The sequence below is a fragment of the Haliaeetus leucocephalus genome, unplaced genomic scaffold (assembly GCF_000737465.1).
Source record: "Haliaeetus leucocephalus isolate CR32 unplaced genomic scaffold, Haliaeetus_leucocephalus-4.0 Scaffold194, whole genome shotgun sequence".
Taxonomy (NCBI): Eukaryota; Metazoa; Chordata; class Aves; order Accipitriformes; family Accipitridae; genus Haliaeetus; species Haliaeetus leucocephalus.
Genome location: NW_010972630.1, coordinates 257,809 through 275,753, shown reverse-complemented (window position 1 = coordinate 275,753; position 17,945 = coordinate 257,809). Strand labels below are relative to the sequence as shown.

The 17,945-nt window shown below is 34.9% G+C and overlaps 1 protein-coding gene across 1 annotated transcript in view; it reads right to left on the bottom strand.

Annotated features, from left to right (window-relative positions):
- The window catches only part of SPEF2 (sperm flagellar 2), an 87,954-nt gene that overhangs the window by 13,112 nt on the left and 56,897 nt on the right, over nt 1–17,945 (bottom strand). The window contains 2 exon segments of the mRNA XM_010565640.1: nt 785–967; nt 2,854–2,960. Coding sequence (XP_010563942.1) covers nt 785–967; nt 2,854–2,960 — 290 coding nt within the window.

The following is a 17,945-nucleotide window of genomic DNA, read 5'->3' as shown; positions in this document are numbered from 1 at the left end:
AAAACTGACAGAACTGTAGAACTTTTGTGTATACATGCACATGCATATATATCTACATATATATATATGTCGATACATAAATACATATCATATATAGGGCTAGTATGCATTAGAAGAATGAACCAGCAGTCATCTTAAGTATGATTAAGAATCCAAAGTAAAAGTAAGTGAAAATTTGATGAGCAGAATTTTGCTAAAAGAAGAAAAATGTATTCTTAATACTCTTTCATGAAGCTTGCTTCCTGAAAAACCTCGCTGAACTATGCGACAGTTCAAAGAGAACTTGTCTTTAGAGAAAAGAATAGATCAAAGAATTTTATAATTTTCTGCATATTCAAGGTCTGAAAAACAATTTTCATTTGCAAAAATTCCTTGTTAGAAATATTCTAAAAATATTTAATTAAAGTAGAGCTGGTGAGCCCAAACTAAAATACTTATTTCTGTTTGGAGCAAATTTTTTGTCTTATAGATACATTGTCAAACAAGTTAATAGCACAGAATAGTTTCTTTAGAACAGGAAGGATTTTCACTTGAAATTAATTTATGGGGAAAGTAGGAAATGGAAGTAAAAAGTAAGCTTAATTAGTCTGATTTGTGGAACTATGGATAAGATAGACATCAGGCCTTCAATTTTCTGAAGAAAATTTTCACTAGAAAGCACCCTCAAAACCCAAAACATTTAAAATTCAGACTGAATTTCTGAATGTGAATAAACCAAACAAGTATCGTTCAATTAAGAGACTTTAACAAAAGAATATTATTCAAAAGAGAAAAGAATTATAACCTGCATATAGTATTCCTGTGTGACAAAGCCTGATCCAGCTACATCAACAGACTTGAAGCTATGCAGTGTTTTGAGAAGTTGTGTCACAGATGGTATTGGCCAAGGCTGTGCTGCTGCTAGCAGGAATCTGCGCCAGTCGATAAGTTCTGAGTTCACTGTGAATGCAGATGCCAGATTTTGTAACTGTAAAAACAAAATAATAAATACTGTCAAACATGTGTGCATAAAAATACCCTTTCTATGTATTATGTCTCCTTAGGTCTTTTTCCTGGTTAGGATGGACATGGTTCTGCAGTGAGATTTCAAAGATGTATAGAAGGACATGTATCACTAAACAAAACAGGCCACAGACCACTGTCTGTCAATGAGGCCAGTTAGCCTGTGCAGCCCTCTAAATAAATACTCGGACTCCCCAAACAGGTGTGTCTATCTAAACTGCCTATCAGATAACGGCTCTTAGTACATGCTAAACCCTGAACCGTCCTCCATCTGGGAGAGCACTAAGCATTGAAAGGACAATTTAGCAGCATGAGTACAAAATCTAGTAAATGCTTGGGCCTGTGCCTTGGCCCTATTTTGCTAACTCTAATGGGTGTCCACCACGTGGCTTTTCTCCGCTCCAGCATTATTTTAAGTTAGAAAAAAGTAGTTGTAGAAAAGCTGCTTTGCAGCTTGCCGCATGTGTCTTTGTACCACTGAAGACATTGTATGTGGACAGCAGAGTGGGGTACAGAACACAGATAGGAGAATACATGTAAAATCTCCTGACACAGCATTGTGAAGGCTGTATCTGATAGAGGGAACAAAATTGGCACAGTTCATTTCTGCACTAATGGCGTGGTGAGACCCTACTATGTATCTCTACCCTATCTCCTGCCCCACATCCAGAATTCCTTGTCAAGGGAAGTGTCTGGTTTGTTCCAGACTGGAGTTCAAGAAGGAAGCAATGTGTTTACAGGAATAAGGGCCTGGGGCAACACAGAGTAAGACAATTTGGTAATGTTGTAGATGTCATCTGCCCTAACGTTGGCAGGTACAGTACCACTTATTAGAATTTGAAAATTTATTTGAAATTCTATTAAGTCACACAATGATGAAATGGTGAGTTCAGTTCAGAATAGTTTGTGCAGAATAAATGTCTACCTTATATAATGCTTCATGCATCTCCTTTTGTATGTAAGTTCTTGCCTTCACTATAAATTTAAAAGTCTCATCTAAAAATGGTGCTTTTAAGGAAAGAAAATTCTGATATTAAAATAAAAATAGTACTTAAAAGCACTAAAAGTTTTCAAAGCATAAAGAACAAGGCATACATGCATGTCATCTATTAATAAACAATTTTTTACTCATATAATTAATTTCCTGTGCTAAGAATAGATTTTTATGTACTGATGATGACAGTGGTGCCTAGTTTTCACTAAACTCAGTTTAGTGAAATCCATCATTCAGAAACTTTAAAATGGTTTACTCATGCAGTTAATCTGTGTGAAAAATATTTGAATAAGGCTGTTTCCCTCATGTAAAATCCAATTAAAATCTTGCAGTGAATCATGGCTTACTATCAGAAATAATTATCAAAAAACGCTAAAACAAGTAAATCTTTTCACTCTTTTCATTCCATAGGCTTACCAGCAACATCTGAAAGTAAAATTAATCAGAGAATTCAGTGATGGATGATTTGGAAAGACTAAATTACAATTTTTCATGTTCCTAAATCTGAAAATCTTGGATAAATAAATTTAAGGTCATACAGCTCCAGATTTTATTCTCCTGTGTTAGAATGAAGAACATAAACAGTCTTATTTTAACTCCCTGGAAATGGAATTTTCAATGGTGTCTAAGGAACTGGTATAATCTGAAAATCATAAATAAACATAGCGCTGACAAAAACATTTTATTTCTGGCACAGTGGCTTCCAGACTCTTTCTCTAGTGAAACAGAAGAATTTTAAGGAAAAATTGATAATGCCCTTTAATAGTTATACTCTTGACTTTATCATAGTAAGGACAATACTGCATCTTCTACACAAACCAATACTTCAGTTGAAATGAAAATAGGGGTTAACTTACATCTGGAAGTGTTAAGTTCATCCATGCGTCGGGAAGGCAATTTGCTCCAAGATTCAAATTAATCAAGTCAATAAAAATGTCAATAAATACTTTCTTTTGTATAAAACCTAAGAAAAGAAAGACAATATATTAAAAAAAATATATTTACCATTTTAAATAGACTTATTTTGTTAAAGGAATTCTATTATTTTATTTAAATGGCCATATGGGAAAATTATTTATTTTGCTATTATGTACTATTGATAGTGGTAATACCTTTCAAGCCAAACATAAAATTTTCTCATTCAAAATAAATCATGTGTGGTCTGCCTAATAGCAAAATGTAAAATATTCCAACACACTGCAATTCTTTTAATAAATCTGATCTGCACTGTGATCACTAACCCATTTTCATGCAATCCACACTGACAATTTATGAGTTATTGAATTCACAAATACCAATCACACACATTTTCTATGTAATGAATACCTACCTATCTTTTCTTTTGGTGTGCTCTATTTTAACCAACCATAAATCTACCTCTATTCTTGAAAGCAAGCATGTATTAGAGAATAGAATGGAAACGCACGTGACTGTCTGTTAAACTTCGAAACAAAATTGAATTGCTTAAAAAGCTTTAAATACTTATAAAAAAGTTATAAATAGCTCCATCAATTTTATTTTAAAGAAATCATAAGATAAAAATAAGTAAGTGCAAAAAATCCTATTTGTTTTTTAAAATAGGCATGGATTTTCTTATAAACAAATAGAAACTTCAAACTTCATGCACAGGATTAAAACACAAAATTATGTATACTAAAATTTAACAGACAGATATGAGTCTTTTCTTTCAGAAATGGACTTTGCTGGCTAAGTGAGGATTCACTGTAAAACTTCTACAGTTAATGACAAAAAATATAAAATTAAAGTTTCAAATAATCTAAATTTTGAGAGACAAAGCTGATTTGGTCAGGTTATGATCACTTCTATAGCGTCAAAACAGTATGTTTTCAGATTACCTTTAAAGGCAAACACAATCAGTGAAATACTGGAAGGATTTACTTAAATTTTTTCTGTTTTACAGCCAAACGTCTTCTCCTTTTGAAAAGGCACAGCTGTGTACATTTTATGGCTAACAATTTTTTTTCTTTGAAATGGAACAGTGAAGTGAAGTTTGTTAAGTTTATGAAGAAAGATTTAACTGCTAGGAATATTAAGAATGTGAATGAACATTAATTTTATAATGTCAGTATTCAAAATCAAGTTGCCAATTTGAATTAATTGTCTACTATATCTGTAGACCTGTTTGCCTCCAATCAGGAAAAACAGGAGTAATGCCCTCAGCACGTCTTAATACAGCAGAGAAATCCTATACACATATAAGCTTGGAGAGAAGAGAAAAAAATAGATCTGCGAAGCTTAAAGTCCATTGGGACAAGAAGAAGGAAGCAAAAGCTGGGAAAAAATACTGGCAGACTGGTAACAGTGCTCTGATGTCAGCTCTTGAAGGTTTTTGACTTATCAACATTGAGACAGAACATCTTTTAAAAATCATGTGAGTTAGGCTGTTTATTGAAGCACCTTGGATTGCTGATTTCATAATGTTAAGGTAACCAGAAACTTTTATTTTGATAAGAACTTCAAGCCACAAGAATCAGATGATTTCCATATAGCACAATAAAGCCTACATCACAGAAATATCATTACTGTGAGACTTCATAGAAGATTCAATAAACCTGGTAACTTTTTAGTGGTTCATGAGGAGAACAGGCTCTGGTCCACCAAGGAGCCAGTGAAAACTTTATATTAAAATAACAGGAAAAAAATTTTACATCTTATCTGCAGTCTCAAATTGTCTAGTGCTTTACCATGAAAAGTCCAGCTATGATAATTTTTATTTCATGTTTACTAAACATTTCCCTTTCCACATCTGATCCCCAGTACTCTGGCAATCTAACTTCTTTCTTTCGCATTATTTTAGGGTTTAAACTGTTCAATTCCTACTATGATTTCCCTATATGACAATTAAAAATGCTGTTCCTGTATTTCCTATGAGTTTCTGGCTTCCTAAAACAAAACTGAATTCTGGTTTTCTGCATGAAATTCTAAAAGGATACTAATATCCTTATGTCACTTTTTGTGAGGTTACATGACTTCAGAAACATACCTAAAAAATATTTGAGGGGTGAGGAAATTAAAGAACTTGAACCAAGAGATAATGTCAGAAATGGGATTAAAGGCTTAGAGTCTAAAAAATTAAGCACAATTTATAGAACTCTGGATTGTCAAACATGCTAGAACATAGTTTTCAGGTAAATTTAATGTTAGCTGATGCAAGCCTATGGCAAACATGAATTATTGTGAGATATTTAAGCACTGTCAGGTGATCTGCAGTGTCTACCCATTTTTATTCCTCTGTGGTAAATGTGAAGAAACAACCCTCTCTTTCATTCAGAGCTAAGCTACTTTCTATCTATTAATTATAGAATTGCTGATGTGCTGTAGGGTAATTTCTTTTGCTTTACTACCTTCTTCTGAAACATCCAAGGTGGGGCAATTCCAAAGTGTCTTCAGAAAGTTGTAATAGTTCAAAAATTTCAAATGGAGTGTGACCTAATTCCTCCTCGTGACATAACTAGGAGGAATGAGGAAGTCTCAGAGAGAGAGGAAACCCCTCATAAGCATATAAAAAAAGATATCAAATAACTTTCCTAAATGTATTTTAAAATATTTTGTCTAGATTTAATGTATTGGTTTTATATCATAGAGCATGGAACTGGTTTTGAATATCTGATTATATTACAGGACAAAAGGTGATTCATCAATTTAATTCAGGAGTTGCCAATGTTTTATTATCATGGAGAGATGCTATGACTGGGCAGCTACACAGGTGGTGCTGAGAAAAGAATACTGGTATCTGCAAATGGTACCCTGCAAGTGGTAAAATGAAATAATGTCTTCTGGGAAAGAAGGGGGAAACAGTTCCCAGAATCAACTTTGTCTACTAACAAGACTGGTTAAAAAAAAAAAAAAAGTATGCTCTTTAGAAAATCTTTTCAAGTCCAAAAAAGAAGAAACCAAACCCAACAGGTTTTTGTTAAATGATGTAGGAGACTGACTAGAAAATTAACTTATTAAATGTGTGGAAACGCTTTTAATTAGAAGGGATAGCAAGCATTTTGGAAAAAGAATCAGAATTCAAAAAGATATTGAAAAACTGAAGAGATGGTCAAGATCAGTAAGTTTCAATGGAAACAGATCAAAGTGCTTTGAGGAGACAGACTGCACAGGATTAGAATTCAAAACTTTACAAATTTGAGGTATAGTCTAGGCTAAGAAGGACACTATTCAATAAGAATAAATGTCAAGTGCCACACTGGGATGAAATAATGAACTGCATAAATGTCACAATGGAAATCTTACTGGCAAAGTAAAATTTCTGTAGAAAAGGCTCTGGGCATTATGGCAGATTACAATATTGCCAGAAAGTACATGGGAAGACACTGGAAATAATCCACTGCATTCTTTTCAGCTGTTAAATCTTCTGTCGGCATACAATTTTGGAATTTGCAGATCTAGAAGGATGTATGGAAACTAAAGAGTGCCCTGAAGAAGGCAGCAAGAATCATCACAGGCTTAGAAAACACGTCCTGAGAGGCAAGGCTGAAGGAATTCTGCTAGTTTCATCTATGAAAGGAAGATGATGAGAAGACATAGCAGTAGTTTTCCAGTTAAAACCAAATGTTACGAAGAGGACAGGGATAACACCCTCTCCATAGCTGCAGTTAGGAAGAATGATAGGAGATAAAATTTATTTTCAGCAAAAATATTTCACATAGTAGTAATAAAACATATAATCAGAAGGACACCAAAGCACTAAGGAAAACAAACCACACATTCTACAGTAGACTATTTTAAAAGCTTATAAAAAAAGAACAAGGGGGAAATACTGTATACAGATTGTCTGATTCCCATTTTTAGACATGGATGAGATCCTGATATTCCTTTCCAAATACTTGTTATGATACTAAGATTTTGCTATTATTTTTCCAAGAGCAATGTATCCATTATCTTCAATTCAAATACTAAAAATGTGATGCTGCCACCATGCATCATAGAAGTGACTTCAGTGTTATAGATTCTAAATATACTTTTGTTCTTTATTTTGTTTTTTGTCTTCTGTTGTTGACATTCTGGGGACACATTTTCAAACTTTTTCTAATCTCATCATTGTTAAAATCTTCCCATTTGAAAACTTTTGAGGGGAAAAACTTGGTATTATGTGACTGTGAGAGACTGAAAGAGTTAGTCTCAAACATTGTGGTGGGGCAAATTCTGTTTAAAGACAAATTCTGAATAACAACAAACCCTGTACAGCAAGGAACCACAGGTGAAAAGCCCATCAGCACAGACATCAGCAACAGCTTGGGGAGGTCGTGCTGGAGGGTGCACAACTCCCTGTTCTGATAAGCTGTTCTGGATGGTCTGCAGGGAAGGGGAAGTTACTCCCCAAACGACCCCCAAACCCAAAGGCTCACAAACTGCTCATTAGCCTAATGAGTTGGAGTTCCCACCCAAAGGAGGGGCAAGGAGATTATAAAAGGACACAAAATGAAGCCTTAGGTGCGTGCACCCAGTGGAACTGGACCCTACGGCTGACTGAACCAACGCTGGACCCAGGACCAGTGAAATCCTTCTCTCTTCCTTTTTCTCTCTCTGTCTCGCTCTCCCTTTCTTTTTCCTTTTCCAAAATCCCTACACCTCATCCCTTTAAGTCATAAACCCCTGACCAAGTGTGGGACTTAGGAGTGGATCCAGCTGCCCCTGGGCCCTTCTCTAAGAAGGAGTATAGAAAGCAATGGGGTCTGCTCTGAACCTCGGGACTCAATGGGAGGGATCTCCTTCCCTGAATTGATGTACGTGGTTACCACGGGTTACACAGGTCACTGAGGTAGTTCCATGCCAATTCCTGTTGTGAGAAACCCCACCACCCACTATCACGCCTCCCCAGTTCAGTTTGCTTCTGCCATGAATAAAATCTTTAACTGATCATTTGGTGCCGTTTCACCTTAATTTAGCCTGTCGGAATTCCGAATTAAACATGACTCCCTGGTCTGTCTAGCCCTGGTCATAACAGTGACTTAACAGAAAATCCTTAGAATTAGCAATGCCACATATCTAATAAGGTACCCTTTCTAATATATATCCTGTTGCTTATTAGATAAAGAATAACTAAACATTTTTGTTATCTGAGAAATCACAAATGAAGATACTTCAGTGATGGATCTTTTATAATCAACCATAGAATGCACAGTACTGATATCTTTTTCTGATGCCCACAGATTAACTCTACTTGAGTGGACTAACATCCCCTAACGAGGCATGCATTCAAAACCTACTCTATTTCTGACATACTATTTAGACCTAGAAGAAGCATGAATATATGCAAGATATGCAATATATGCAAGACACACAAAATAAGACTATATGTGTGTGTGCATATATACATATAGTATATCTTCTGCAATTACTAGACGTTTTATATTGAAAGTAGAGAGTTGATCCTGATTAGAAAAGGGTTGATTTAAAGGTGAATGACCTCACATTCATTTCTTCCCAATTATTTCTAGTTCATCTTCATCGCTGTTGGAAGAACTAAGAAGGGTCATGAAGGATTTCATTTTTAGCTATCTTGTGATATAAAACATTGCTTTTTCCTTGATGGTAGACATATATTGTGCTGCTATGCTTTACCTTGATTATTGATAATTTTATCAAGTAGAAGGTTGCATTTAGAACATGTAGAAGTATGAAGTTATGAAATCAGATACTTCTCTGAACAATTCTCATTCTCAGCTCCTAAATTAAAAATCAAGATACAGTATTCTTACTGCAACCCTCACAAACATTTTTACAGGTAATAAAAGTGGTTCAAGCTGTGAAGTATATTAGTCATATCCTAGCTGTAAGACTACTTGCTATGGGAAGACTGATTTGTGCATTAATAATCGGCAATGGAAAATGGATCTGTTCTGCCTCTGTAGGAAAGTCTTCTGAAGGACAAGTCATACAAAAACCTGTGAAAGGTCATATTAGACCTTATCCACAAGAGAATAAAAAGTAGCAACACATACGGATATGGAGAGAAGGTATGACCCAAAATTCATAGGCTACATAGGTCAAGCAATCATTTGACAGAAATAATGCACTGATTTTCCACACATTTATCAAAAGAAAATCAAAGTTTTCAGAATCAATGAAGCTTCTTGAACTATTAAAGACTGATAGTAAGATGATAGTTAACTCCAGTGGTTATAATATAATATGACTCAGCTAAATGCAATAAACAATTAGATAGAAGTTACGAGTCATCCCTCTGTCCACCAAGCTAACAATGTACTCCATTATTTTTGTTCATTGTCTTCAGATTTACAGAAGTTGGGTACAGAAGAGCAAATGTAAACATCTACTGGTGATTCAGCAGTGAACATAAAGAAAAGGCATATTTGAACATTAGAATACATTATGAAAAAAATACAAATGTTACACTCATTAACCCTGCAAGGAATTCTGTTAAAGTATCCATATAAGTTACAAGAAGATTGCAAAATAAAAAGTAACAACATTCATCTATTCACTTCCACAGAGACTCTCCAAATCAAACTCAGAAGAGTAATCTGGTCTTTCATTTGTCATCATATCACCTCCCTGTAGTCTTCTATTTCTCTGCCAAGTAACATTCCACAAATGAATAGCTTTCTGGGGGTCAAATTTTTTGATATCTGGAGAGTTCATCTGAATTACCATAAGATCTGTCACACTTTCAGACCTTAGTTTCGAGTGTAAATGCATCATGGTGAGTTTCATTTGACTGAAGCCTCGCTCTGTTTCAGCCGAACTTGCTGGCAGAGTAAGGATCAAATCTACCAATGCCAGGATGTTGGGATACTTCTTTGAATAATCTGAGTTCACTGAATCCCATGTCAAGGTCTGGATGTTCTGAAACCTAAAAAGCATGGTAAGAAATATAATTATAACTACCACTAAATGTATTTCCATAATCCTTTTGAGTAAATCAATAAACAGAAACAAATGAAGTTTTTTTATTACCTGTTATACAGCTCTAATTTCAACATGCTCCATTCAGTTTCTATTTCACCTATTTTCACACTAGCAGCTTCTAGTATGACTTCATAATGTTTAGTCAAGACAGATACTTCCTCTTCACCAAATTCTATAACAGAGACAAACAAAAAATATTTTTTATGCTTTTAAAAAATTTAGAAGGTGCACTTCAAATGGCCACTACCATAGTTCTATACCTTGTTTCATTTTGTGAGGCCACAGTTTAAAACTTCCAATAGTAGTTGCTCTCAAGACATCTTGACTTGCATCACAAAAACAATCATGTAGCCTCTTCACCAAATTAGTTAGTACTTTGGTTCGTACTGCAGAAATATTTCCATTTCCAACAAGCTGGTAACCATGAAAGTGCTGAATGGTCTCCATCAGCCGTTCCTTTGGACCAGCTCTGAAAGATACAGAATACAAAACAATATATAATACTCTTTTATTATATTCTAAGAGATCATTGTTCAGTTGTTAGAAATGCCAGACCTTGTTTGATACATGTGGAGTGTTTCCAGTGTTGACTGCACAGTTGCAAATACGTCTGCAATGGAGGAGTTGTGATCCAGAGTAACACGTGACAAAATGTTGAGAACATTGATGACATCCAACAGAAAGTGAGAAAACTTGACTATCTCCATTCTCAGAAGGAGGTGTAAAAGACCTTTGACTTTCTGCCGATTTGAGGCTTTTGAATCTCTTTCAATCTGGAAATCAATATAGAAAAATAAAGTGTCAGGTGTGTGGACCACAATTAGCCATAGCAATTAATTTTTCCTGAAGTTACATCGAAATTTTAAATAATTTACCTTACTCAGATGTAGAACAATTGCAGGATAACCTTTAAGGAGAATTTGTAGAGCTGTTTGTAGACGAGGAAGCCACTGGGAGCCTCCAATGCGAGAAGGAATAGCTGGGCGTAACTTAATGGCTTCATATGTGGCTTTGAGATTATTCTTATTTAGAGGTGAGTTATGATAAAAGTAATAGATATTTCTCAAGACATTGCTTAAGATGTTGTATAGCTGAATATTCTTCAGTGCTCCTTTGTAAACCAGCTTTAGGCGGTGAGCAAAACAATGCACAGACTGTACACAAGGCTGAATTTCCCTCAGAAGTTTAGCTACCCCACTGTTTTCTCCTATTGTGACATCTGTACCATCACTTCCAAATCCAACTAATTTTCTTGACCAGTCTTGGCTTGCCAGACTGAGATGAAGATTTATTTGTAATGTGTGCTCAATTGCATTTTTTATAGTTGAAGCATCAGTTTTGTGAACAGGTTGAACCCCAACAATCTGGCAATGAACTTTTCCTTCACTTGCAAAGCGTACGTAGACAACTGCAGCTGCTTTGAGTATGCTGTCTGTGACCCCATCACTAATAACAGAAAAGAATTTACATTTATCCAGTCTCTCTTTCAAAGCTCTTCTTTCTACTTCAGCAATAAAATGTATAAACATTCTTGCTGACTTGTCATTTCTAAATACAGAACCAATATCCACTCCTTTCATATCATCCAGTTTGCACATCCAGTCAAGGTCTGTAAAGGGATGACCAGATTTAGCAATAGCATGACATGTTCTAAAAATATTTTCTACTCTACCTAATGTTATGGAGTTCATGCTCTTCAACATCTGCTCAGCAGAAGCTGTATCTGGTGAAGCAGTACTGGCAGCTTCCATGCAGGTAGCCCAGGCATGAGCTTCACTACTCTGGTGTGTATTTATAAATTCAAGTTTGAAGTCATCAGTGCCAGAACAAAAGTTATGAATGTTTTCCCCCAAATCCACATTATGTTTACGACATGGTGCACAAAACATTATTCCTCTTTCATCATCATATTTTAACCAAGAGTATTTTGTTAGCCATATTTTTGGAAACTGGCGATTCCTCTTTGTTCTCTGATGTTCCAAGTCTTTCTTCTCTTTCCCTCTGTCACCAACTTCTCTCTTGCTAGAAGAATTACTCTTGCTTTTAAATTGTTTCAGTGCTCTTATGGCTATAATTTAAAAAGAAGCAACTAAATATGAAACAGTTTTTATTTCATAATATATCAATTGTATTTTTTCTTTTTTTTTTGGTCCATATTTATTTTGTTAATTTGAGACTAGAATGTGACTTGAAATAAACAGTCATAAAAGAGAACAAGGAAAACTGAGACCTACTCTTACATCACTTGCAGGCTACTCAGAACCCTTGTAAGAAATGGTCAGTTTTGACTCCAACTTCCTTTTGACTACCAGAAGTTTGTCAGAATATGCAATCAGTAAAATGCAGAAGCATCAATACCATTTTTGAAACACAGAAAAACAGAGTTAGGGAGTGGAATTCAGAATGGTCTTTCAGGCAAAATGTCTCCCAAAGATACTACTGAAGTCACAAACCTATTACAATGCGCATTACACCTGACATTAACAGAAAAGTTAACTTGGAGCAAGTCTGTAAATACATAATCAAATACCTGTCACAGAATGCATAAGATGTTCTAGGGCATATGTAGCTGATCTTATCTTCTTAAAATATATTTATCTGCAGAATGATTTTAGTACTGTTTTGAGAAAGAGGAACTGTATAAGCTTCATATTTTGTTCTCAAAATGGAAACATTCTTAAAGCATTGAGATTGTTCTCAATACTATTTTCCCAAATTGTTCTCAAGATGGTAATTCTTATATTTTATAGGACTTAAAGCCATAAGTTGATGTTTTTGAAATTTTCTCTCTAGAGCTCATGAATCTCCTACTTTTGGCAAGTAATTTAATGATTCTTTTAGTACACTGTTGCCATAAGTTCATGACTTTGAAAAGAAAGCAGTCAAATAATGAAGGCAATTTCCATAAAGAACTGAGGCAATAAAACTAAAAATCGATTCATTGGGAAATAGCAGAAGTAAAGCAGTGAGGAAATGACCTAAGAACAATCTGACTCCCCACCCTCCTTGTTGTGCTGTGTACGTCAAGGGGCAAAATTAACAATTGCATTAAAATAATCACAGAAGGAAATGCCATTTCTAGTGCTTTAAAAGGCCTTAAGAAAAAGAGTCCCTGTATCCCACTCTTCTCTATTTTGCAAGAAGGGCCAAATTTTCATATATGCATTATACAATTTGTGAGAACTGTTTGTTTGTTCCCATTGTCATAAAAATGAGAGTTTGTCTGTTCCATTCTATTCTGAGCATCCAGAAAGGCCATAATATTAAAAAATGTTAGGAACATGCAGTTTAAATACATTTCCATTATGAGCGATATGGACAGCAAAAACAACCAGACCACAGAAGTTTTTTCTGACATGTGCCCAAGTACGATACCCAGGACCAAAAAGAGAGGGGGAGAAGCTTTCTTAACATACAGTAAAGATTAAAAATATTCCCTAACATTAGGCAGCCACAAACTGCAAGAAAAGGTGAAAAAGAGATGGGGGACAGGATTAATGGATTTGAAACTGCAGAAGTCAGGGGGTGGAAGGTACAAAATGGTTGTAACACCTTTGTACTGCCTACTGCTTTTTCAGGTGTACGGGCACCTGCAGGAATTTGCTGTTGATGAGAAAAATGGGGATCAGAGTAGATTCTGTGAGTCACTGTCAGGGATAAGATTCCCTGTAAGAAGGACCTTCAGTCACCAACATTTTTCAAGTTTTGAATTTTTTTACTTCAAAACACAAGGGTTTAAACTCTTAGAAAAATATGTTTGGGACATCATGTGTTTATAAGTGATCAGCTGTATTTGTCTTTAGAAAGACAGTATATCCTACAGTGTGTGAGAGCAGTAACTATATAGCTAAAAGGCATGAACCATCACATCAGCTCTATAACCAATTTAAACTATGATTATACTCATTACAAATCCTCCCTCTAGTATATTCTTACCATGCTTACCTAAGGAAATAAGGTCATGCAGTTATGTTGCCTATATATCTTTAAATCAATTTGTCTGTCTGCCAGTTCTCCCTCACTGGCCAATTTGAAACAAGTTTGTCAGGAAGGTAGAGTTATGAAGGTCCTATAAATTTTTTTTCAGATCTGTTCTGAGGTACAGGAGAAAGATCCTCAAAACACTCCTGCTGAGGAAAAAGCAGGGAGGTGACCAGCTTTTATCCACTCTGTGGCCAAGAGGCGTAAGTCAGCCTAAACTCAGTTCCAGACCACACAGCATCCAGTGCATCCTAGCCATAGCTGTGCAAGCAAAACACATAGATAAGATGACATGAAAGAAAGACAACAGTTTGTTTTTTTTTTAAATGAGGCTAACAGACATGAAAAGGAACAGGAGGACTAGTGGGAGGAAACTGGGAACATGGGAAAAGGTGGGATTTTTGCAGTGGTTCTATGGAAAGAACACAGGATGCAAAAGAAGGCCAGTCTACTACTTCTGAAGCAACCTCTTTTTCACATAAACGTTTGTCATCAATGAAATAAAAATAAAAACTAATGTAGAAAAAGCTACACAATGTAGAATTGTTTTTCATGAAAATCTTTTTAAAAGTCAGTATCATTCACTGATACACAAGGTGACACTGACAAGCATTTACATGTTTCAATAACCAGTGCAGAAACATAATAAACAAATGCAAAAAATTAGTAAAGAAATCAAGAGTATGACCATGAGTGAAACCAAAAACAGAAAAATAAACATTAAAAAAGGAGCATTAAGAATGACAGCAGCATAAGTGTACACCAGGTGTGTACCCTGTGAACCAGGACTGACGTTTTAAAGGGACATAAGAAATAAAGAGCAACCACCACGCTTCATTTATAAGGCACAGATATACAAATGAGACTATTTCTTAATGATACACAAGTCAGCAGAATATTTTCATACATATGAAAGTATTTCCCTAAATCGAGGATCTGTAGTAAAGATTCAGATTACAAATTTAAACAGGCAACAAAATATGAAGAAATTGTAAACCTATAATAGAGATGAGAATTATGTTAACATTTTACTCCCTTTTCATCAGATTTTACCAAAACATTTCAACAGATTCCTGTTCTTCGCCATTTTCACTGAGAAAAATGTTTCCATAGCAATTTCTGACTAGAAGTTTGGATGATGATCTATGCAAGTTATGCACCAGAGTCTGTAGCAATGCTATAAGGGATGGATGAGTGAAATAAACCCTGAGGCTGAATCATGTTCATCTAACTTTAGTAGTCTAAAAGCTAGTAATATGGGCTACTTCTGTCCTTAGATGAAAAAGACAGGAGTCGCAAAAATATGATTAATTTCCTGCAAGATATTGAGATTCTCATCAACCCCTGCAGGTGATTTCCACTGTAAATATTTACTTCATTTATTCACTAATTATTACTGAATCTGCTATGTTGTATGTCCAATCTTCACTAATTAGCAAGAATTGGGTTTTTAAATTTAGAATCACACAAAGTAAGGTATGCCTGTTGCTGCACAATCATGCTGATTGAAATCTTAATATTTGTATATATATATATTCAAATGCACAGAAACATATACAAACATTAAATATCTTTCATAAAAGTAACTGGATACACAGATTTTTGAACACCATAGGCAAACAGTCAGAGACTTCTGAAATTAAATAACATACATGATTTAGTAAGAGACATAACAGGACGTGTAAGTGAAACTGTCAGTAGAATTACCAAATTTTCCATTATCTGTAGGGAGAGGTATTCTATCTATTCTGGATCTCTGATTAAGGGCTTTATATCCCCAAAGTTTAGGCATTTTCTATCTATATAATTTGTCTAGCAAAAGATATTTCCTCTGTCTACAAACTTAACTCTTCTTATTTTCAAGTTTTGAAAAGAAATATAGTCTTAGAAAAGAGAAGTTAGAGATTATGAACTTTCTGTGCTCACATATGGACTTCACTCTCTCTTCACATCCAAGTCAGGTCATGAGGATTACCATTTTAAGCTCTTGAATTGTTTCTACAAAAGCACTTGGGAAGAGAAAGCATAATCTACAGACATTATTCAGGATCAGCATATAATTCTGACTGTTCCACTCAACAAAATATTCTATTAAAAAGGTAAAATTTTAGCCAAACTAGATGCACACTTTAATCTGCCTATCTGTTCCAAATCTAGCAACACACTAAAACTCAATTGACAAATCTACAATTTGAAATATAATAGCAATACAATTTGGTCATAGGCTGTCCTCTAGGTTTTACTGGTTCACATTTTAGCAGAGTATTTTATAGTTTTATAAATAAGCATTTTAAACATTTTCTGGATATTGGATATAGAAGTTTTTTAAACCTGACGGAAGTTTATTTCTGATGAATAATCAGTTCTATAATTCAAACTGGAATGGTTCATGAGGATCATGACTGTGAAAAAATGAATAAAATTTAAAATTCCCTTGTGTAATTCAGTCATAAGATGGAGAACAAAAGTCTGGGATAGAATCTGGTTTGATCTGTTTGATAATACAAAACATTACCAAAATTGCATTCTCTGAAGCACCTTTAGAAGAAAATTGAGACATTCCAGATGTGTGCTAATTGAATTGACAATAGATGTGGTCATAGGAAGAATATAGTCCTAAAGAGAATCAAAGGAGATGAGATCTAATAGATGGTTAGTTTAATTTTGTTGATAAGAACAGACACATCCAAAGAGACTGTAGAAAAGAAAAGAAAAAAAAGTGTTAGTAGCTCCATTTAAGACCTGCCACAGTTCTTCCTATAAAAAAGCAGCGCATTCCTGAGGCAATATATTAAAGCACTGTCATCAAGTTGATCAAAGGAGTTACTGAAATCAACAAATACTGCAGAGCCACCTTGAGTTTGGGCAATGGCACTTGGATTAATAAAAAAAATAGTAATTTAAGTATTTCCTTATCAAATGAAAGACTGGGTCAGTAGGTAGAAAGGTCCAGCATAGGCTGTATTTTCTGTCCATCGGAGTTTAGAATGGTGAGCAATGTGCTTCAATGGAGAACCAAGTGTGCAGGATAGAACAAAGTTGTCTGTGATGAGTCGGCAGTTCTTTAAAACTTTAAATTCCTAGGAAACACAACACTGTTTACAATTTTTATAAGATTTCTTTTGTAAATACCAAACAATTTTTAAGTATATTGGCATTCCCACTTTTTGCTTTCATTTTGGCAATTTGTTAAACATATCTTGAAAAGACATCCTTTTGACCAAATACCGTGTGAGAAAACTGTTTACATATTTATTTCTTCCAACATAATAATTTCTCCTTTGTTATTCTTTGTTTTGCTTGGATTTCTGGGTAAAATTCTTCTTCGTGTAATCTCCATAATGCTATAGAAAATAAGCCTAATATTCCATTTTCAGAACAACTTTAGGAATTTTGCTATTTAGATAGTACAGAAGATTGGTAGATTTATTCAATTTAGACTTGCCCTATAGTCTATGCCTCATGTGCTCATTTGTGTGGATTTCCATTATGAATGCTCAGAGGACTGCTTAGGTAAGAATTAGAAGACTAAGATATTTGGCAGCAAATTTAGTTCTGTTTACAGGTTATCCAAGACAGGGGTTAGTTTGTTACATTCTTGTATCTCCTCTAGAGCTGCTGTCAAACAGTTTTCACTGCCAGTGTGTCGGGTGCTTTAGTGTTTTTCCCTCTTTTGTTCAGCAATACACTAACGACTAAGGAGGCATGTTTTTCTGTTGAGCATTCTATTGAACAAGAGGATGTGAAAAATCTTCCTGATGTTTTAGGAGAGGAAGGATTTAACTGGTCCTGTGGAGTCTCTATAATGAAAGGGAGTGGTTGCCTTAGGAAATCTGGGATATGATTTATGTGGTCTTAAAGTGTGTAACAGAATGAAAGTATTTTAAAGATGACTTGCACAGCTTGTGCTTCCCATCCTAATTCAGCTATCCAAGAAGATAAATATCTTGACTTAATAGTCACCAGACAGTACAAGAATGCTGTTGCATGTTCTTTGGGACCTTATTTTAAACAATAATTCCTCACCATTGTCCCAGATAACATGCAACAGCGTTCTTCTACTGTCTGG